Source organism: Anas acuta, chromosome 2 (genome assembly GCF_963932015.1).
Source record: "Anas acuta chromosome 2, bAnaAcu1.1, whole genome shotgun sequence".
NCBI classification, from domain to species: Eukaryota; Metazoa; Chordata; class Aves; order Anseriformes; family Anatidae; genus Anas; species Anas acuta.
The window spans coordinates 20,280,111-20,303,915 of NC_088980.1; the positions used below are offsets into that span (position 1 = coordinate 20,280,111).

General features: G+C 39.0%; 1 protein-coding gene across 2 annotated transcripts in view; it reads right to left on the reverse strand.

The window, feature by feature from the left end:
- The window catches only part of PLXDC2 (plexin domain containing 2), a 271,670-nt gene that overhangs the window by 106,134 nt on the left and 141,731 nt on the right, over positions 1–23,805 (reverse strand). For both annotated transcript variants that reach the window (XM_068673780.1, XM_068673781.1), the window contains 2 exons: positions 18,927–19,073; positions 10,751–10,820 (listed from right to left, as the gene is read on the reverse strand). In XM_068673780.1, coding sequence (XP_068529881.1) covers positions 10,751–10,820; positions 18,927–19,073 — 217 coding nt within the window. The remainder of the gene's footprint in view (positions 1–10,750; positions 10,821–18,926; positions 19,074–23,805) is intronic.

The following is a 23,805-nucleotide window of genomic DNA, read 5'->3' on the forward strand; positions in this document are numbered from 1 at the left end:
TTCTTGCTTCCTCATTAGTGAAGACTGACACTGGGTCCCCATGGTCTGCTTTGGAAATATTTTAGGATGCAATTTATTTTGCTAATTATATTTCTCCAGCAATAATTTCAGTGTTTGCTTTTAAATACTTCATTGATTTTCATTAAGCCTGCCTAAGCTTTCAAACTTTTCTTTCAGATAAAAACAAGCTGCTTACTGCACAGCAACCAAAAACTCCACACTCCTGGTAAAAATGCTTTGGACATATTGTCAGTACCCAATGAATTAGTAAGCTTGAAATGAAAAAAAAAGGGGAAGAAATAAGCTTCTCTTCCAAGATATTCCAAGCTGGAAAATGGGGCATTTTTTTCAAGATTTCTCTTCCTTATAATTCTTTTTTCCTTCTTACTAGAATACAAAAGTTCAGATTCTCTGAGGAATTTATGGAACAGATCTTTGAATTATGCTTTTTCTTTTTTATTATTCTTCTTTTTTCTTTTTTTTTTTTTTTTGTTTCTTAAATAAAGCTTTTATAAGCACATCTATACCACATAGCATTGCATCGTTTTAGAGATACTAAAGCTAATGTAGTGCAATGCAGAAGTATTAGATTAAATTACAAAAATAATACAACATACGTGCTTAGTTGTTGGACTAACCTTGAGCTAGTTTAAAAACTTTTCACTACATCTTCATACGAGTGGTTGAAATACTTTTTAAGGTATTTAACTGGACATGGAAAAAAAAAAAAAAAGTGGAGAAAGGCCCCTTAATTTCTACAATAAAAATGTATTAACTGGGTAGATAGGACTGCCACCGCATCATAGCTTTAAAAGCACCATTTAGTTGAACTGACAAAAGTTTATGAGCTTCTTCCAACCATAATATTTCTAATATTTATCCTGAAATAATAAAAGACATTTTATCTACTAATATGCAAAAACTTTGTGCAAAATAGTCTCTTCTTCTTGTAATTAATGTTCTATGTAAATGTCTTTTGGAAAATATAGACTTTCATATTTTACCCTTTGACTAGGGTAATCATTTCTGTTGCTCTGCTATTTCAGAAAAGGGGTGGGTGTGAGTATTGGTTCTGCCTTCAGTAGTAGAAAATGCTTTTAACAAAGCAGCTACTGTGAAGTGTTGCAGAGCTGTCCTTATACAAAATACAGGCAATTAGGGGAACATCCTGTGGCAATATGTAGAGCTTTACAATCTGCTTCAGAAGCAGGAAGACCAAGACATTTTTTTTCTGTTACTAGTTAACAGGCTTCTTAGGGAAATCAAATGAGTCAGCCAAAACAGTCAGTGCAGTAGTCCATAGAATTTACCAGAAACATAAGGAACAATATGAATTTAATCAGTATTTCATGATCAATAACATAAATATACATGTATGACAGTTACGGATATGGAAGAGATGAAGCCCTCAGTTTCCCTGGTTGTTATGAACAGTCAGCAAAAGTACATGGTGCCATGGTACCAGTCAACAATGGCATCACATAGTGTACATAATTTCACATCAAAAAATTTAATCTTACATTTACAGAAGCCTGAATTTCTACAAGTTTGCTTCTGAGAGGCAAAAAGAAAGAACCTTCACCATGACACTTATAGGATCAAGCCCTTTACATAGAAATTGATATTATTAGGAATTCAGCACTTTCAAACAAACCTTACATAGGAGGACCAGGAATAGCTTTTGTCAAAGTTGTATGTTAACTTTTAGAAAAGGACAGCTATTAATTATAATTGGGCAGAATTCAAAATAATAAGATAATAAGACTGACTCTTACTAGAAATACTGCAGTTTAGAGCAGTCCTTTGCATATGAACTGCATTTTCAACACATTTCCCAGCCTGATAGATCTATGCTTTGAATTACTTCCTTTAAAAATAAATAAATAAATAAATAAATAAATAAAAATATGTAAACAACTGCAACAATTTTTTTTATATATTTATTTTATTCTGACTGTTTGAAACAGGCATATACAAATAATATTTTATGAATCTTAGAAGGTTTACAGACTAAGAACACTTCCTTAGGTCCAGGACTTGCACATCAATACATCATTTTAATGCAACACTGTATTATAGCAACGAAAGGCCTATTTTCTACTACTTATCAGGAATTTTCTGTTCTAATAAGAAATTAAATACCCATTAATTACCCATTGTTCTCACTAGCTTTCAGTTGCCTGGTGTTGGTTTGGAAATATATATATTTGTTTTTCTTTGTAAATGACTTTTCAGCTGAGATATGCAACATTCAGTTTTTCAATCTTTTACAATGAGAATAGGAGCTAGAAGAGGGTGTTATAGGATAGGAAATGCAAAATAAAGCCACGTAACACTTTATGAGACTGGACGTAGGCATTAGCTTTTACAAATATTGAAACAAAGGCATAAATGGATTGAAGTTTCATTTTCAAACTTAGAAACATGCAACAAAACAAATAAACACTGTGTTTTGTGGGAGACAGAAATAAAGACTTGTCATGCATTAAAATTTTTATTATGATGTAAAAGCACAATATTATTTAAACTTTTCAATGCTACAAAAAAGGACAGTGGAAGTTATGCCTACTATAAAATTCTACAATAAAAAGTAGTGGATTCATTTTAGACACAACCTATACCTTACAATTTCCCAATGTTCAGTGAAACAGTTGCTGGCTATCCTGAAGGCTGTTTACACTAACATTAAGCCATTCAAGTTATTATTGTCTGATGTGTAAAATTATTTAAGCATTCGTTTGACATTCCATGTGGGCAAATGCTTTGGCAATTATCTGTTACTTTATGAAACAGAACCATACAGACAAATACAAATGTCACCATTTTAAGTCCTGTTACCACTTCAGTGCAACTACTTCCTGTAAACTTCAGCCGTAAATAGGCTAATGCCCTTTTATGTCATGCACTATGTCAGAGTGATGTCAAGGCATATGGATTTCACCTCCCCAAAGCTTAGCATTATCTTTGCCCTGTTTCTGGGCCAATTTCTAAGGATAAAGCATAAGGCAGGAACATAAATAATTTTAAGAGTTCACTGATGGAAAGCAAGACAAAACAGAATTTCAGGGGAAGCTGATACGAGGGTTCCCTCTTACAGAAGGAGGAAAGGTAGCTCTGGAAGGGACATTGACACAGGAGTAAAGGCAAAGGAAGCTATACAGGGAGGAAAAAAATACTAACACCTGTGTTGTAATATAAGACATGAGAAAAAGACAAGATGTTAAGAGGTAAAAAGATTGCAGTTCTGTGAGCTGATATTTGCCAGTTAATAGCCCGCTCTCCACAGTCCTTATTTGCCTACTGGTGATGACAAGTGTAATCCCCTGTAATGGACACAAGGTAGCCTGAGTCACTGATACTGGCTAGAAACATTGGGATGTACAGTCTGCTTTATATCACCTTTGCCATTTAACAGCTGTAGTCCATAAAATGACTTTTGTTATCAAAGAGCTCTTCATTAAGTAATGAATACATTTCCTGCTGGCTCCTGTGCTAAAGGGTCTAGAGCAACAGGAATGACCAGAAAAGCCCTGACCCACATTTCTGACTGGCTCCAACACGATGCACCACTCAGTGATACTCCAGATATCCCAGTAAAATAACCCAGACAGATTTACTCCATCTACCCACTGTTTTTAAAGCTTAAGAAAATTTATGAATGATGCAAGGAAACACATGAGCATATTTATCCTCTGAGGTCTGGAAATCTCCTGATAAACTTCCACTAATACAGGCTAATCCCAGGCTTCAAATTCACAGCCATCATCACCCTTTCCAATCTAAGATCCTAACCATCTGGATCCTTCTTTTTACATAGAACAGGGGACAGATTTCCCTCCTGCTCAGATGTATTACTCTGCGGGCCAACACAAAAAGACGGAGCTCAGGAAGTGTAGCCTCAGGCCTTACTCCTTTAACAGTAGCATGCTGTCTTTTTTTTTTTCCCTGGAAGTAAAGTACTGCAAAATGTGATGCAAAATTACAATTCTGTGCAGTTTGGTAATTATTTTTCATAGTATCCCTCCTCAAAATGTATAGAAATTAATCTTTTAAGCAGCAATCTAACTAATTAACTCAAGATTCTTCCTCTCTTGCTACTTTCCCACAAGTTACACACACATTTATAAACAGTTTGATACTAGAATAACTACTACTCTTTCTCATAAGAATAAAAGATGTGAACCTGCTGTCCCAACTAGTGAGTTAAGAGGCTGTGCTCAGGTGCTTCATGGTTGCTCATCAGCACAAGCTCCAATAACAGCAGTTTTCAACAGAAACTATATTCTACCATTTTCAGTGCCTGTGATTTGCCTTGAATCATTACTGGGTAAAACATCTGCAGTTTTGATGAAAGGCTATGGAGTGTCATCTTAGATGAAAAAAGACCTCTCTCTTCAGTAAGTAAAAATATTACGACAAAACCTGACTTTAGGCAGTAACATGATCATACAAAGGGTTCTTGATTTCAATTTTAGAAAACTGCAAACGTTTATTTGAAAACAGTGTGTTTTCATTTGGGGATGTTTTTTTGTCTGGTATTCTTTCCATTATTAATGGTAGTATGAATGCTCAGACAGCATGGCACCAGTAAGAATTATTCCAAATAAGCCCTAAGCCTGCTGCTAAGGAATGCACCTCCATTGAAGGATCATTTAGCAGAAGTTCTCTCTTTTTTTTTTTTTTTTCCTTCCCCCAGTAGCTTTGTAGCATTTCTTAAAGCAGTCTTTATAAATTAAACTGCTTGCTCCAACTTCAGCAGTGCAATATGACAATGAATTGCCATTCTCAGGTAAATACTATGTCCCCAGTCCTCCAGGGACCCTACTCCCTACAAGATGACTAGCAAACTCCCAACAAGATGACTAGCAATCGTCCTCTCAGATATCACAGGATGGAACAGCTGACTGCTCTGCTGAAATGTGTCAGTGCTTTGTGTCTGTCGAATGCTGTGGAAGTGTCTGACAGGCTGTCTAGTTTCCAGATCTCTGAGCAGTAAGCTACAGAAATGTGGAAATATATGGCTTGTTTTTCGAAGGCCCATCCCTACTTTATTACAAAACCTATTGCACATTTATTGTTTTAGCTCCTGATTCTATAATTCCCATACATCCTCATCAGCCCTCTAACTTCCTTGGTTAGTTTTGGCTAATATATGCTGTATTTGGAATCCCATGTCATTTTAAACTTCCAAAATATTTTATTTTCAGTGCTATGTTTCAGTTGTCTACAAGGTGCCATGTTAACTATATTTTGACTGATTTAGCATTTGAAAACTTTTTAACAGAAGTTCCTTGTTGTAATTCTGATAAGATTCCAACCTATGCAGAACATTTTTAATAAATGCTTTTTCTCTTTTTTCTCTGCAACACATTTGAGTCTTTTTTTTTTTTTTTTTTTTTTTTTTCCTGAATATGTATTTGTGCATTTGATATTTCATGGATTAGGTGGACATTTCTGAAACCTTCATTGTGCTAGCTGATAAAATAACCCACGGTTAACTCACACTGACTTAAAAATGTTAAACATCCATACCTGAACTCATCACCCCAAAATCACTTTGTAGTGATATAATACATTGACAAACAGAGAGAATTAGATACAAGAGGCAGTTCATCCAGCCTGCTTTAAATATCTGCCTTTGGTGTTCATTGACTACTGACTATATTGATTACATCTCTACCGACTGTACGTGAGTTAAGGATGACAAACATGGACATAGATGTCAACACAGATAGATGAATTGCATCCTTTCTCTATAATCTATTAATTTCACGTGTAAATTTCCTGCAGGCTATTCCAATGCTCTTAACTCATGGTAGAGTTATTTCAGATTCTGTGCACTTTCACCCAAGTTCCCCCTCCAGAACCACCTGTGATCAACCCATCATGAATCAGCTAAGCTTTCACGAAGCAATAACCATGTCACTCACTCCTTTTGCCTTCCTTCACTAAATATTAATCTTTTGCTTTTCTGTTAATTTTTACTCCTTCTTGGTAATATACATTTTATAATTTATAAAGATGTGATATTTTCATGGAACGTCCAGGTTGTTACAGACAACATGGTTGCTGGAGCAGTGATCTCTGCCTATCATCAGATTATTGTTCTTGCCTTGTTCAGTTTATAACCAGTTCTCCTATAATTTGGTGGTTTGCGTACCGTAACCTATTACTAAGCATGCTAATTTGTTTGTGTTTCCACATAGGCATAGAAGCCTGATACAATTATTTTCTCTTTGTTCCTCCTTCATTTTTACAATATTTGTATTTCTAAATTTGCATACCCGAAGAACTCACTCACTGACAACATAGTAACCTGTGTGATATAAAACATAGACAACACCAAATAATTGTAATATTGAAGTTTTATCTTTTCATTCACACCTCTTTTTCTGTCCTGTATCAGTCATCTGTGCGCCATGACACAATGGTGCAACAGCTTGCCCACTGGGAGCTACTACTGAAATTGCTATAAAGTCTATAAAAGTTCTGAAGAGGTAGAGAAGTTTTAACAGAAACAGACTTGAAAATCATAACAAAACAAACAAAACAAAATGACATTAACAACAAAAACCACTAGAGAATCTAAGTTTATAACAACTTGTCAGAAAATTCTATGATTCTTAGAGGATGCACACATGGTTTCCGTTTTAATGAGTGTTCCTGAAAGATTGCCTAAATCAACGGTCATTTTGACCTGGCAGAATGCCTTAATATGTTTTGGAGCTTCTATATGCTGCTTTGCCACAAAACAGGTCTAAGGGAAAGTAAATGCACTGTCAAATAAGGGAAAGTTATTGTCACCATGTACTCACAGGTGCTCCTAGTATTAATTAGCCCCAAACTAACCACCAGTTTTACACATCTATTTGAGGAAGAGTTTTGATTTATTTTTTTTGCCCGTACAAATACATGGGTTATATTCTAAACACCTCTTCTATGTATTTGCTGCAATTTCCAATATCGAAATCTTACAGTTATAGATAAAAATCACAACAGAACATGACATTATTTAAAAATGTGGTTTATAGGAATTTGCGGAAACATACTTCTATGCCAAAAAAACACAAATTGCTAACTATGTTATTAATTAGTAATTATATAAATTACTTTAATTTAATTATTTATTTGAATATTTATTTAAATATAATTTTATATTAACATTATTAATTGACATATTAATATGACATAAATTGACATTAATATGACATAAATTGACATAAAAATATATTATTTTACATTTAATATAAATTAAATAGCTTTGTTAAACATAAGCTGAGGACATCACTGAGTAAAGCCCTCAAACTACTTATTTTTACTCCCTGTTCTAAATAAAAAATAAAGAGAAAAATAAGTTGAGTATACACCCCAGAAATTTAAAAGGAATCTTAAGTAACTTGGAAACCGTACTATGCTGCAGCACAACCTACATAAAGAAAAGAGGAAAACATTATAGTAGGCATTTTTATCATGACAGGGATTTAATGTACCATTGTCCTCAACTTTCCTTTTGACAAGGTTGTCAATTCATGACTGGGAGGTAAAAACAGCTTGCAGTGTTGTCATTAGCATAATTAATCATATCCTATTCCCCAGAAAGTGTACATTTGTCATGTGGGACACCTGCACACATTAACTTTTTCATTCTTTTCATCCAAGAATAACCTCTTGAGGTCTTCCAGATCTCTAATAATAAAAATGCCATTATAAGACTTTTACTACTGAGAAACAGTAGACCATACAGTATTAAAAGGACCTGTCCTTACCGTTTATTGTTAGGCTACCACAGGCGGGAGAGATGGGCCAACAAGAATCTTATAAAGTTCAGCAAGGATAAATACAAAGTCCTGCACCTCAGGAGGAAAAACCCCAGATACCAGTACATGCTGTGGGCCACCTAGCTGCAAAGCAGCTCTGCAGAAAAGGACTTATGAGTCCTGGTGGACACCAAGTTGAACATGAGTCAGCAATGTGCCCTTGCTGCTAATGCTAGGCTAACAGTTTTCTTGGCTGCTTTAGGGACAGTTCTCCAGCAGGTAAAGAGAGGTGATCCTTCTACTCTACTAAGCATTGCTGGAGTACTGTGTCCTGTTCTGGGCCCCCCAGTACAAAGGAGAAGTGGACATACAAGAAAGAGTCTAATGTAGGCCTGCCAAGATGGTAAAGGGACAGGAGCACCTCTTCTACGAGAAGCTGAGAGAGCTGAGATGAGAAGAGAAGGCTCAGGGGCGATCTTGTAAATGTCTGTTAATGCCTGAAGGGAGGGTACAAAGATGGAGCCAGGCTCTTTTCAGTGGTGCCCAGTGCCAGGACAAGAGGCAACAGGCACAAACTGGAACACAAAAAGTTCCATCTAAACATCAGGAAGAACTTACTTCCTGTGAGGGTGATGGAGCACCGGTACAGGTTGCCCTGAGAGGTTTGGCAGCTCTGTCCTTGAAGGATGTCGAAAACCATCTGGACATGGTCCTAGGCAACCTGGTCTAGGTACCTCTGAGCAGGGTGTTTGGACTAGGTGGCCTTCAGGGTTCCCTTCCAACTTCAACTGTTCTGTGACTCTGTGATACAAGTCACACTGCACCACAGATAACTTGTGGTAACAAACTTTGCAAATAGAGCCTATGTGGAACATTTATCAGAGGGTTATCATAGAAATAGATCTTTTTCTGCTAAAAGGGCTTAGAAGACTTAAAGTTGCAGAAGTTGCATCCTGTCCTGAATTGACAGGATGACTTACAGTTACTGAGCTTTATTAAGGTAATATTTTAAAAGTGATTATTGACTAGATCTCACCTCTTCATGCTTAATTTTGAGCATGAAAATTACGGAAGTGTAACATGAAGGACAGAAGTGTCTCTGTATTAACGTTAGTGGCCTATTTTGAAAAGACTGATGTTAAAGTGCTATTTAGCTTGACAATAGTCCACAACCTATTCACTACAGTACAATTGTATTTAGTAGAAGCAGAGCAAAACAAAAAGAATTATCATTCAGAGTTCCATCGATTATAATAACAAGAGAAAATAATTCTATAAAGCTGCAGTTAACCCTAAATATCTGCAAGTTTTCTTTGTTGTAGTTGTTTTATTTGTTTTTAAATAAATGAATAAATAGTCCATAAATGTTCTACTCTAAAATAATTTTCTTTCCCTTGCAAATTGCTATTGCACAGCTCTCCTTGAGAGCCAAACTTTACTCCTAGTAATGTGTTTAGGGGCATGTTGAGGAGCCTGATCAAAGTAGCATTTCAGTGACAGGCCCTCATTAAAAGTGATGACCCAAAAGAGTGGCCAAATAAAAAGAATTACTTGAAGAAAGAGTGAACTTAACTTGTTTCAAGGAAACAAGTTCAGCAGTAGTAATTAGGGGGCATTTACAGACTGAACATTGTCCCCATTGCCGCTGCTTTAACTGTATAGGATCCATCCTACCCCATGCTTTCACTCCACATGAAATTCAGCTCCTCTAGTAATAGGATACAGAGCTAGGTGTCAGTGGTCAAACACCAAAACAACTAAAAATCGGACAAGCCCCAATATTACGGTCATTCACAGCTCATCTGGTCTCTCTCAGCATCAAAATGCCATCCCTGACAAAGAAAAAATCCCAATACTGAAGTCAGCCCATAATTCTGCAATTATTTATTTTATTAGTCATTTTGACTGCAATCCAACCATTTCATATCAGACTCTTTTTTCACCTCTGTCCATCTCTTCTATTCTTCTACTTTGGTAGCAAAGTGGAGATATTAACACAGAACTTCAGACATCAACCTGAACTCCTGCTCCTACTCTTGTTGAGGCTCTGGTTGCTGCTCTGCCCCAACTTTTTGTACTCTCCCTGTTCAGAGCTCCAGTGCAACATCCTCAGGTCCTGGCCAACTGGCCACCCACAGCATAAGAAGGAGAAACCTTGACCAGGGATAGGGCAGGACTGGTACTGGTGACAGTGGCCCCTATTTATGTTTCTTGTCCCATTGCACCTCTTAGCAGACCTCCACAAGACAGAGTCTCTGAACTTGCTGGACATCTCAAAGATGAGAGAATGCTGCAGTTGTGCTCTCCACAATGCTCCCCTCTGCCTCTCTGTTTTCCTTTTCTGACCCAAGTTACGTACTTCTACCAGCACTTATCATCATTGGATACTAAATCCCTTGTCCTCATGCAGCCCAAACCTGCTGACATTTCTCTCCCTTGTTTTGGCTCCAGCACTGTCTGTGAATGCGAAATATTAGGAAAAACTTCTTTACCGAAAGGGTAAAGAAGTTAGGTACTGGAATGGGCAGCCCAGGGAAGTGGTTGAGTCACCATCTCTGGAGGTCCTTAAAAGACGTTTAGATGTAGAGCTTATTGATATGGTTTAGTGGAGGACTGGTTAGTGTTAGGTCAGAAGTTGGACTAGGTGATCTTGGAGGTCTCTTCCTGCCTAGATGATTCTGTGATTCTGTGAATCACACACACACACACACACACACACACACACACAAATGTAATTACTGGGGGAAATGCATAAACAGAAAACAATTAACACTATAAAGTCTTCCACTGAGAACATTTTATATCAGTAAAACTCATGTAGCTTGAATTTTCATTATATTTATATTTTACAATTTTCTTTTATGTGGAAAGCAAAATTTCCTAAAGAAATACTGCAGTTTCTCTCCTGACATGTATGGAAGAAAAAAAAATTAAAATACCTGCAAGAAACTCTTCTCAAATTACTCAAAGTAAACAGTTAGAACGCCACTTACCCCCAGTTGCCACTGTAATTTCACGTAGGAAATGGCCATAAAATGGAAAATCGAAGGACAGATTTACTCTCTGAAAGAAACAACATGAGAAAATAAAATCAATATTGTGTAGAAAGGTAAGAGAAAAAAAAAAAAAAAGAGAGAGTTCTCCACTTCAAATATCTGTTTCAATCATTGCTTTTTATTTTTCACTGGAGCCTTGTTATTCTAAATTTGGAATTGTCAACAGTTAACTGGGAACAATTTTGTGTATCACTGCTTTCAGGCTTTTATGTTCTGTTTCATAACTGAAGACTTTAGACAAAAAAACACATCTCTCAGAACTTATAACTCTCTTATAAGAGTGAAATTAAGAAAGATTTGTTGATTTTTTTCTAAACAAACAAATAAAAAGCAACAACAAAAAAACATTTGTTTAAGTCTCTTTGTTAAGAAGAGCCACCTATATATCAGTTTTACAGAATCCCTGCTTTGGTGGTGGGTGGTTTGCTCCTCAGCCACGTCTCTTCAGATTCAGGTGCTCTCCCTGACCTCTTGATGTTACTTGGGTGCTTATCTGATGAAAAAAGGCAATTTTTTCATCAAATCCAAGTTACACCACTTCCCAGACCTCTTCCCAGACCCACCTCCTCCTAAACAGGACCTGAAATTATTTATAAAAAAATAAGCAACAGAATTACTAGCAAACTTTACTTAAACTACTTATAGCAAAATACAAAAAGGAAAAAAATATTTTTCCTCTGTCAACGTACTGGTTACTATCAGCCGAATTCATAGCAGAGAACAGTAATTTGGAGATTTAGAGAACAGACGTCTCCTCAGCTAAGGTCTCCATAAAGTACCATTCAAATGCAAATTCATTTTCTCTTTCTGCCTATGGCTCTCTCCTTTCCCATCTATTCCACTGCTTTCCTTCAGCTCATTGACTAATCTGGCCACCCACTGGTATCACCTGGTGTGCTATCTGTCTCAACTCTGAACAAATCAGTAGCCATGACAGAAAGGTATGCTGAAATTCCAGAAAATTATTTTCATTGCTTTAAAGTTATATCCCGTAAAAATATGCATAATGGCCTGAAGCCTAAATAGGTACTGAGTATACAGCTCATTGGTATTTGGCATTTAAGAAGAGTAACTACAGTAAAAATTGGTTTGAAGGTGGTTTGTTGTTGTTGACTATTCTTTGGCCCAAAGCTTTGATGTCTCCACTTAAGAAAGAGCAATAGTTGATACTTTATTAAAAACAAACAAACAACACACAAAGAAACAGAATCACAGAATCACAGAATCACAGAATTTTCTAGGTTGGAAGAGACCTCCAAGATCATCGAGTCCAACCTCTGACCTAAAACTAACAGTCCCCACTAAACCATATCCCTAAGCTCTACATCTAAACGTCTTTTGAAGACTTCCAGGGATGGTGACTCCACCACCTCCCTGGGCAGCCCGTTCCAATGCCTCACAACCCTTTCAGTAAAGAAATTCTTCCTAACATCTAACCTAAAACTCCCCTGGCGTAACTTTAGCCCATTCCCCCTCGTCCTGTCACCAGGCACATGGGAGAACAGGCCAACCCCCACCTCGCTACAGCCTCCTTTAATGTACTTATACAGAGCAATAAGGTCACCCCTGAGCCTCCTCTTCTCTAGGCTGAATAAGCCCAGCTCCTTCAGCCGCTCCTCATAGGACTTGCTCTCCAGGCCCCTCACCAGCTTCGTCGCCCTTCTTTGGACCCGCTCAAGCACCTCGATGTCCTTCTTGTAGCGAGGGGCCCAAAACTGAACACAGTACTCGAGGTGCGGCCTCACCAGAGCCGAGTACAGGGGGACGATCACCTCCCTAGCCCTGCTGGTCACAGTGTTTCTGATACAAGCCAGGATGCCGTTGGCCTTCTTGGCCACCAGAGCACACTGCTGGCTCATACTCAGCCGACTGTCCACCATCACTCCCAGGTCCTTCTCTGCCTGGCAGCTCTCCAACCATTCCTCTCCCAGCCTGTAGTTCTGCTTGGGGTTATTGCGCCCCAGGTGCAGGACCCGGCACTTGGCCTTATTGAACTTCATACAGTTGACCTCAGCCCATCGGTGCAGCCTATCCAGATCCTCCTGCAGAGCCTTCCTACCCTCGAGCAGATCGACACACGCACCTAGCTTGGTGTCATCTGCAAACTTACTGAGGGTGCACTCGATGCCGTCATCCAGATCATTGATGAAGATGTTAAAGAGGACCGTTAAAGAGGACCGGCCCCAGCACCGAGCCCTGGGGGACGCCACTAGTGACTGGCCTCCAACTGGACTTGGCTCCATTTACCACAACTCTTTGGGCCCGGCTATCCAGCCAGTTTCTAACCCAACGAAGCGTGCACCAGTCCAAGCCAAGAGCAGCCAGTTTCTTGAGGAGAATGCTGTGGGAGACGGTGTCAAAAGCCTTGCTGAAGTCAAGGTAGACCACATCCACAGCCTTTCCCTCGTCCACCCAGCGCGTCACTTTGTCGTAGAAGGAGATCAGGTTCGTCAAGCAGGACCTGCCTTCCATAAACCCATGCTGGCTGGGCCCGATCGCCTGCTTGCCCTTCAAGTGCCGCATGATGACTCCCAAGAGGATCTGCTCCATGAGCTTCCCTGGTACTGAGGTCAAACTGACCGGCCTGTAGTTCCCCGGGTCTGCCCTCCGGCCCTTCTTGTAGATGGGCGTCACATTTGCTAGCCGCCAGTCAGCTGGGACCTCCCCCGATAGCCAGGACTGCTGATAAATGATGGATAGGGGCTTGACCAGCTCCTCTGCCAGTTCTCTCAGTACCCTTGGGTGGATCCCATCCGGCCCCATCGACTTGTGCACATCCAAGTGCCGTAGCAGGTCACCAACCAGTTCTTCGTGGATGGTGAGGGCCACATCCTGCCCCCCGTCCCCTTCCACCAGTTCTGGGTACTGGGTATCCAGAGAGCAACCGGTTTTGCCGCTAAAGACTGAGGCAAAGAAGGCATTGAGCACCTCCGCCTTTTCCTCATCTCTTGTAACTAAGTTTCCCCCTGCATCCAGTAAAGGATGGAGATTCTCCCTAGTCCTCCTTTTTGTGTTGATGTATTTATAAAAGCGTTTTTTATTATCTTTAACGGCAGTAGCCAGATTGAGCTCCAGACGAGCTTTGGCCTTCCTAATCTTGTCCCTGCACAGCCTCGCTACATCCTTATAGTCCTCCTCAGTGGCCTGCCCAATTTTCCAAAGATTATAAACCCTCTTTTTTCTCCTAAGCTCAAGCCACAATTCTCTGTTGAGCCAGGCTGGTCTTCTTCCCCGCTGGCTCATCTTTGGGCGCATGGGAATAGACCGCTCCTGCGCCATTAGGATTTGCCTCTTAAAGAGCGCCCAGCCTTCCTGGACCCCTCTGCCCTTCAGAACCGCCTCCCATGGGACTCCACCAACTAGTGTCCTGAGCAGCCCAAAGTCAGCCCTCCGAAAGTCCAATACAGCGGTTTTACTGGTTCCCTTCCTGGCCCCGCCAAGAATAGTGAACTCCACCATTTCGTGGTCACTCTGCCCAAGACTGTTCCCGACAATCACATCCTCCACCAGTCCTTCTCTGTTTGTGAAGAGAAGGTCTAGCAGGGCACCACCCCTGGTAGGTTCACTAATCAGCTGCGTCAGGAAGCTATCTTCCACTTTCTCCAGAAACCTCCTAGACTGCTTCCTCTGGGCTGTGTTGTGCTTCCAGGATATGTCAGGGAAGTTGAAGTCCCCCACGAGTACAAGCGCTGACGATTTCGCAACTTCTGTCAGCTGCCTGTAGAACTCCTCATCCGTCTCCTCATCCTGGTTCGGCGGTCTATAGCAGACCCCGACCAGGACACTAGCCTTGTTGTCCCTGCCGATCCTAACCCAAAGGGACTCGATCTTGTCATTCCTAGCCTCGAGTTCTACAACATCGAAAGACTCTCTAATATAGAGAGCCACACCGCCACCCCTTCTGTGCTGCCTGTCCCTTCTGAAGAGCCTATAGCCAGGCATCGCAGCACTCCAGTCATGAGACTGGTCCCACCACGTTTCCGTGATGGCAACCAAGTCGTAGCCTGCCCGCTGCACGATGGCTTCCAGCTCCTCCTGTTTATTACCCATGCTGCGTGCATTGGTGTAGATGCACTTCAGCTGGGCCTTTACCTTATCCTCCGGCCTTGCCATTGTTCCCCCTGGCACAGCCCCAACAGTCCTTGTTTCAGCCCCATCCCCCTTCTTACCTAGTTTAAAGCCCTATCTATCAGCCCTGCCAACTCCTGACCCAAGATCCTTACCCCTCTCCGAGAGAGGCCCATCCCATCCGGTGCCATCAGGCCCGGTGTAGCATAGACCTTCCCGTGATCAAAAAACCCAAAGTTGTGCCGGTCACACCAGTCACGAAGCCACGAGTTTATGCGAACAGCGCACCTTTCAGCTTCCATCCCCCCTATCGGAAGGACAGAGGCAAACACAACCTGTGCGCCTGAACCTCTAAGTTGTCGCCCCAAATCCCTAAAGTCTCTTTTGATCGCCTTCGGGCTTCTCTTTGCTACTTCATCGCTACCAGCCTGAAAGACCAATAGCGGGTAGTAGTCAGTGGGCCGTACCAGGCGCTTGACCTTCTTGGCAATGTCCCTGACCCTGGCCCCAGGGAGGCAGCAGACCTCCCTACGGGTAGGGTCAGGCCGACAAATAGGGCCCTCTGTTCCCCTAAGGACAGAGTCACCCACAACAATCACCCTTCTTTCGTTCTTGGTGGAGGCAGTCCTGATGCGTGGAGTTGACCTCCTCACCCTAGGAATCCTCCTGGGAACACTTTCTACCTCTTCCTCAGTTGCTGTTGATCTCTCATTCTCCAGGGCCTCAAACCTGTTTTGTAAGGGCACCTGGGAAGGTGGGGTCGGAAGAGGAGGGCATCGCCTGCGATGTCGAGCAGGGACCTGTCTCCATTCCTCCTCAACTCCCAGGTCCCCTCCCTCTGCCCGACGGCGACTGGGCAGGGGGTCCACCCCCATTTGGGGTGTCTCACCCCGGTACCTCTCCTTGAGGCCCTGCAGGGAGTTGCTCCAGAAGTCTATCTCCCGCTCACACTCCCTGATGGCCCTCAGCCTCTCCACCTCCTCCTTGAGCTCCGCCACCATGCGGATCAGGTCATCCACTTGCTCACACCTAACACACGCAGCGTCTCTGCCTCCTGCCGATGGCAGGAATAGGCTCTGACACTCCCTGCATCCCGTGACCTGAACCGCTGCATTCTTTAGCGGGCAGTCGGTCTGGGTGTGTACCGACCTCCTGCAGAGCGCTCCGTGCCTGGTGGAGACCATTATCGCCTAGCTAACGACTGTCGTTAACAGGCGTTCGTGTGGGCGGGGGTAGCTCTCCGCCCTTCCTGCTCGCCCTGCCTGCGCGAACTGCCGCGCTAACTGCCGCGCCACTCCCTTCTGACGCGCCACGCCCTGTTTGCCCGCCCTGGTCGCCGCGCTCCTGGTCGCTCGCGCTCCCTAGGGGCTGCTTTTGAACGGCCGGGGGAGGGGGCGCTGCTGGCTCCGCCTTCGCCTCGTCAGCCTCCCTCACGAGGGCTGCCGGCTCCTGGCGGCTCCCTGAAGTCGGCTCGATGCCGGAAAGTTAGCCCTGCCTGGCCCGATCCCCCGCTCCGCTGCAGAACGCGTCTGCCCCGGAGCCGATCGCCTCGGCAAATGGCCAAACAATATTATTTTAATTTTATTTATTTATTATTATTTATGGATTATATCTGGGTTATACATTATTACTTCTTCTCTCAGGAAGGATTATATTCACATCCACTAGAGATGTTTACAGAATTATTTGGCATGAAATTAACAGCTAAAGATTTACAGGAACTTTAAATTAGATTTTCTTTCCACTTAAGTGGAAGACAGAATTTTGACAGGATTTATTTATTTATTTATTTAACTTTTAATTAGAATGCAAAATCCATTTGCATTGTGTTAATTGGACTGAGTAGGTTCTAATGACCTCTTCTGTATGTATGTAAATATGTATCCACAACCAAACATTTTTAATCACATTGGCATAGCAAAAGACAGCTCATGAATTAAGTTAAAAGAACTTATTTTTTTCATGTTTTCACTATTGAGAAGGTGTATGCTATGTTTATGTATGTATTCCACTTATATTCTCGTTCTACCTCACATAATTTCCAAGAACACTGTTACAAAAAAATAAATCTGACCAGACCTTCCCTCTTTCTGTTATGCGTTTTTCCTATTAACATTGGCTTTCTGAATAACCATTAAACTGCTTTTAAGTGGCACAGTTGCCTTTCACAGTCCTCTGAATTGTTGTAATATATATATTAGAATAATGATAGTGGTTCCAATAGATAAAGCCTTAATCTTATGCCCTCTCAAGACAGGTATTGATCTCTTTGACTTCTATCAAAAAGTGATGGCCTAAATTCTGACAATGCAATAGGTGTTTAATACTGACAATTATATAGCTTAACGCAGTAATAAAGAACCAATAGGATTTAAGGATTTTTTTTTTAATAACTACAAGAAATAAATGTCTTTTTAAAAAGCATAAAGCATGTCTTGTTTTTCAGAAATAATCTTGGAATTTTTGACCTACTTATGGAAAAATATTTTTTTCCATGTATAAATTACAGAATGGACTGACAGGAAAGAGAAGTGAGCATGACAAGCATGAGTTACTCCTGTACCTCAGTCAGTGTTCAAATAATCAAATATACTCCCCTCACCAGGGGAGTTTTAGGTTAGATGTTAGGAACAATTTCTTTACTGAAAGGGTTGTTAGGCACTGGAACAGGCTGCCCAGGGAGGTGGTGGAGTCACCATCCCTGGAAATCTTTAAAAGACGTTTAGATGTAGAGCTTAGGGATATGGTTTAGTGGGGACTGTTAGTGTTAGGTCAGAGGTTGGACTCGATGATCTTGAGGTCTCTTCCAACCTAGAAATTCTGTGATTCTGTGATATGTCTCATCTAAACTGAACATCCAAGTCACACCTAAAATTTTACTATAGAGTTAAGAGGACAGTGGTAATGTTCTGAAAAACAAACAAACAAACAAACAACAACAACACACTATTACTGATATAAATCCTATAGATCTATACTTTTTAATTGTTCCATTAACTGCTCTATTAGTTTTTACATGTTTCAATTCTCTCTCACAACACAGAGCACCAGAATCCCAGGTGAAGAAGGCAAGGCAGACATTATAAATTCTTACTTTTAGGTACTCTTGGAATTTTTTCTCATTAGAAACAAACTGTGTTAAGAAAATAGTCAATACTTTGCTTTATCAAATCTACCCAAAAGATACACAACTGCCTGAGCCCTCTGTATTTGCATTGGCTCCTTACAGTCTTTTTGGCTATAAGGAAGGTATTTTATGGTTTGGACTCTCTGTTAGTCAAATATAGCAGATTTATCACCCCACTTTGTTTTATGTATTTTGAGCTAAATACTGGGGTATTTCTTCTTGCTGCCACTGACATTCCTCCGAGCCAGTCACATGGCTGGTGCCAGGGAAGTAACAGATAAACAGAGAAAAGAGGAATTTAACAATTTAACTTAGATTTTCTCTCAGCTTTACAGCTTATTTTCATACCAGTTTTACCAGGCATTAAACAAGATGGTTATTTACACTCTTAATAATACTTATTTGTTGTTAGCCTGAAACTGCAATCACATCTATCACTTCTGTTGCTATATGACATAATAATGATTTTTATCGTTCTCCCAAAAGAAAAAGTTACTATGACACTTCATATAAAATGTAAGTGGAAACACAGATACACTTCATGGAAGGCTTAAAACTTCAGCGTCTTAATTCTCAGTCCCATTCAATTGTTATGGATGTCATTGACAAAATTTCTTCTCACTTCAACAACGCAAGTAGTTTACTGTTTGACAGTTTGAGATCTAACAGAAATATACTTTAAATATATCTGTAAAGACATCTCTGAAGGACTGTTATTTCTGGTACAAAAAAGGCAATGTGGAATCATTTGAATTTCATAGCTTAACTAAAACTCAAAGATGCAGCTCTGTGAACAGTAGTCAAAATATTTAGTAAGTACTGTTGAACCAACAGTACCTAACTAAAAAAAATAAAAAAAAAAATAAAAGAAAGAAAGAAATCCATGTCAGTCAAAGAAGAAAAAGCATAACAACTTACTGCTGCTTGCCGATGGGTATTGGAGAGGATCCCATGAATCTTGACTTTGTCTTTCTCCATTTGGTCTATATTGACCCACAAATCCCGGCTAGTAGAATCATATGGGCCATATGTTCTTGAAGTATAATAATTATGATCTGTATCCTCCTAACATGGGGGGAAAAACATAGCAAAATACAGATTAGAATGGAAAGTGAATCTTAGTTTTATATAAAACTCACACTGAGTGAAATACTGTGAAATACTGAGTTCTGTTGCTCCTGGGAGCAGCAGAAAAGGCAAAATTGCAAGTGAACAGTCAACAAAAATACAAATCGCAAATGTGTTGCAGAAGACAGCTCTGCCTCCAACTACAAGCATTCAGCAAGGCGAATCATCTTATATTATAATCATAATTCTTCTCTATCCTCAAATCCTAACCATACAGTGCCTCTAACCACATCAGTGAAATCTATGGCAAAACGTGTGATGGCTTTCAAGGCAAGATGAACAGTAAGTTCATGTAACAACTACCATGCCATAGCAAAGTGAGGAGCAGTACTCAGAGCCAAGACTTTAAAAATAATTGTATTTTTTAACATTTCTAAACATAATTTATTAGAATATCCTGTAAGAAAACATCCATAAGATTCCCAATAGATATAGTCTTACAAGTGTACTTTATTTTAAATCTCCAAAACAACATTTTATGGTACATTTGATATTCAGAAAGAGATCAGGACACACATATTTATGGAAAAAAATCTTCCTAATTCTTGCATTCTTTACATGCCCACATCACAGCAAATTCAGAGGTGAAAATACATGAATCCTACCTGTGTTGTGTGAGACTGTGCTAGCGGTCCATTAAATTATGCAGCTTGTAGATATCTAGTTCGGTAATTGTGTTCATGGTTCAGATAACAGTGAGAGTCTTGGTAATGTCTGTTTATTTTGGATGACAAAGCTGAGATACCAACACTCAAAATACTCTGATATTCCACTGCAATCTGTTTACACTTAAAATCATATAAATCACTAGCCACTATTTAGCACATAAAGAAATTAATTTTTGAAATCTGATTATTCAAAACTGATTGCATGTTTAAAATTCAGGTATAGGAGTTTCCAAAAATTTTTATCAATGTCAGAATTTGTGCTGAGATTGGGCAAACTACTTAAGAAATACTCTCTATATGAAAGGCTAAACTTCTAATTTTTAAAAAATACCACTAATGACAAGGTGAAGAAAGCTATATGAGAATGGATGTAGGAATAGCAGTTTTTCTTCATTCTTATAGGGTACTCTTCTGTGGAGAAAAGTAGTTTGCAATGAAAGCCAATGTAAAAGTCTCTTTTATTAAAAACAAACAAACAAACAAACAAAAAAGAAGCTTTCCAGACAGGGAAAAAGTTGATTTACCAGCAAGGAAAGAAATAATAATAGTGGCCAAAGTAGAGTGAGATTTGCCTGAGATCTATTTTTTGTACTTGAACAGACATACAAGACAATAATTCTCCTTCCATGATTAATATGAATGCAGAAAATTATTTCAACATTGTTTATTGCCACGTATTACTACCGAAGAAAAATAAATATTATAGGTTAGGAAGAAAAATCCATGTATTTTCTGAGATACTGATTTCCAATATCTTAGGAATCAATAGAAAGGTAGAGAGAATCATATAGACCATACTGATTCCCAGTAGCTGTGATGGTCTCTACCTTTCCAGATAGTATCTAAGACTGTGAAAGGAAATAAAGGCACTTGGTCTGAGGTTAGAGATGAAACCTCAGGTTTCATCTTTAAAGTCTTCCTTTACTTGCCCAAAGTTTTGAACTGTGATATATTTAAATCAACAACACTGCCAGCTTTCTGCTAAACAGCTACAAGAAATACCATACTGAGAATTACACGCTGGTAAAAAAAGCAAAACATCAGAAATCTCAATGAAAATATTTTAGAATTATAATAAAATTAGAAAATAAACAATGGCATGGAAAATGGAAGAGGTAGATGTAGAATTTAGAATTCTCCCCATGATGGAAAAATCCCTCTGATATACCATCCTTTACCCAGCAAGTAGCATAGGACTCCCTTCACACCAGGCTATGCTGCTATGCAGACCTGACACCCCCTCACCACAACCATGCCCAAGGTGTGCCCAAGGACATACACAACCCATTCCTACTGTCATGGTCCTGAGTTGAAGACATATTTGGCAATTCCGTATGTTTTACATGAACTGGCTCATATTCTAGGTTAAACATATTGACCATAAATCCCATTTCACCTGGAAATCATTCTACATTAACAACATTACTGATGCATTTTACTTAAACTGCCACAGAAAGGGTCAGGTTGTTTTCTGCTTGAGGTTTTATTTTGTTGTAATTTATATGCCAAGATGTACTCACCCAGTAAATCTCAGCGATACTTTTGAAGCAGCTTCTAACAACCTCAGCAGCTCTAGGTTAGTCATACAAATAAAAATAATTAAAGCTATACTGTCAGAAAGATGACAGAAAAGCCAGCCACCTTACCAAATTATTTTCTTCTTTAATGGTCAACAGAAGCCGTTACTACTGTCATGTATACAAAGGAGGTACAGTAAATAAAAAGGGTTTGACAACATATTTTCCCAGTCTAACTTATCATTCTGACAGCATTTCCATAGAAATTAAAAGTTACATTTGAGGCATTGCAAAGTCTCAAGGAAAGAGTCCCAAGAGACAAAGAAATAATTACCCAAACAGCTTGTTTCGGGTAAACATGCAATGTTTAAACTGTGAACAGATTTATATTTTATTTTTTTAAACTCCATTTTTTCATAACTAATAAAAGCAAGTTACTCCAGTTAATTACTAGTGCTAAGCCACTCCCTCCACAACCAGATAGATCTAACCCTGATTGCTCTGTAAGACTGCTTTAAATGGTATCTTGATCCATGCTTAAAGCAGACTCTTCATCTTGCAAGTCAAATACTTAAATTATAGCCTTCAGCTCAATCATCTTTCTCTGTGTAATAGGAATTACTCGTATAGCAATAGCTATTAAATTTGGTATTAAAGAAAATGTTTCATTTACTGTTTTAATTCAAGTAAAATAACCTTGAATAATTCTGGAAGGAAGCAAATTCACTTCTACTTGGATGATAAAAAGAAAACATTTTTTCTTGCTCTTTGGAAAAAATTCATACCTTCATGCAGATGTATTTTATGAATGAAACATTAAATACATCTGTATTGCATCCTATTTTTCCTACTATCTGCAAATTTACTACATAACTAGGAAAAGGAACATGCAGCTAAATAATAACATTGGCCTGAGCAGCTCAGGAGGTCTTAATACAGTGAGGAACCATGACTGTATTCCAAGTCATTCCCTTCATAGTTTTGAACATGCATTACTACAGAAATGAAATAATTGGATTCTTCCATAAGTTTCCCTGTTATAGAGTAATGCTTTATTAATAGACACTTTTGAGTTTTCATTCCATCAGACTTGTTTAAAGGGTTTGCTTGATTGTACCTGCTTCATAATATATTTCATCAACTGCGAATATTATATGCATAAGAAAGAAAAATGCTTTAGAAGTCATGCTGGATTTGGATGTAAAGGAGTAAATTATTAAGAAAATATTTTTATGGCTATATGACACACAGATGGAGAGTTCTACAGATAAGTAGAAATATATAGAACAGAATTAAAATTTATATTTTAAGAAACAAAATAACATCATCTTGTAATGAAGTAGAAGCATGTTACCAAAAGAAAGAAAAGGCAGAGAAAGCAGAGAACATGCTCACAATGACTTTAAGAAGCAGCAGAAAAAAAAACATCTAAGTAGCTGACTGTTGAACATTTTTTTCATTTTAGCTTTTTGTTGTTGTTTTCTGGGTATTTTTGGGAAATGAGAATTATTTTGCATTGCTTCTCTAGAAGCACAGTCCAGCCCAAGTATTGCATATATATAAAAATAAGAATCACCTGTATTCTATTGACAAATACAGCTTTTAAAACAATGGATTTTTCCAAAGACTTTGTACCAGCTGTGGGGATTACTGTTGTCAGCCTTTAAGAGTTTAAAGCAAATATTTATTAGAAGCTTTTTCAAAACTCTTCCCTTTAGGGAAAGCTATTTATATATTTATTTATTTTTACTTGAGGCTATCTTACTGTAAAGAAAATTTATTTCTTACAGTTTTCTAAAGAGATGTTGTCTGATGACACCTTGAGTATATTTCCACATTTTCCCCACTACTGCTGATTTTTTCATGCATGCTGCATGCATACACTATTCATGAAAGCTCAGTGCACCTGAAGATCAAGCCTTCTTTAAATTCTTGATGTTCAGTATTTGTCGAGTTTATTGAAATTGTATTGTTAAATTTCCATTCAGTCAACACACAATGAAGAAATTCTGAAGCCATCAACGATATGGGGTTATATTTATAGACTCTTAATTTTGTCACTGTAAAACAAAGAACTGGTGTTTAATTTTTAACAAAATTCATTATTACCTAAATATTGCTAAAAATCACAGACTAGGCATAATTTTTAATGAAATACAAGTGCTTCTGGTATTTGTTCCAAAAATTAGTGCTGAGGAAATTAATCACCAAATACTATGTTCAGGAAGCCATCTTTAACTCTGAACATAATATAGATTTATATATATTTATATAGCATATATAATATAGCATTTATAGATAAATAGCTTACGAAATTAATCAAATGATTATGTTTTCTGAAAGCTGCATTTGTAGAGTAAAATGGAAACCCAGGAAAGAGAAAGGAGGCAATTACATATTAAAAATAGACTATTTTTTCAGGGAGAGAACAAAGATAATAAAATATGGCTTGGGGAATTTAGAGAAAGGAAATGAGCTAGCAAT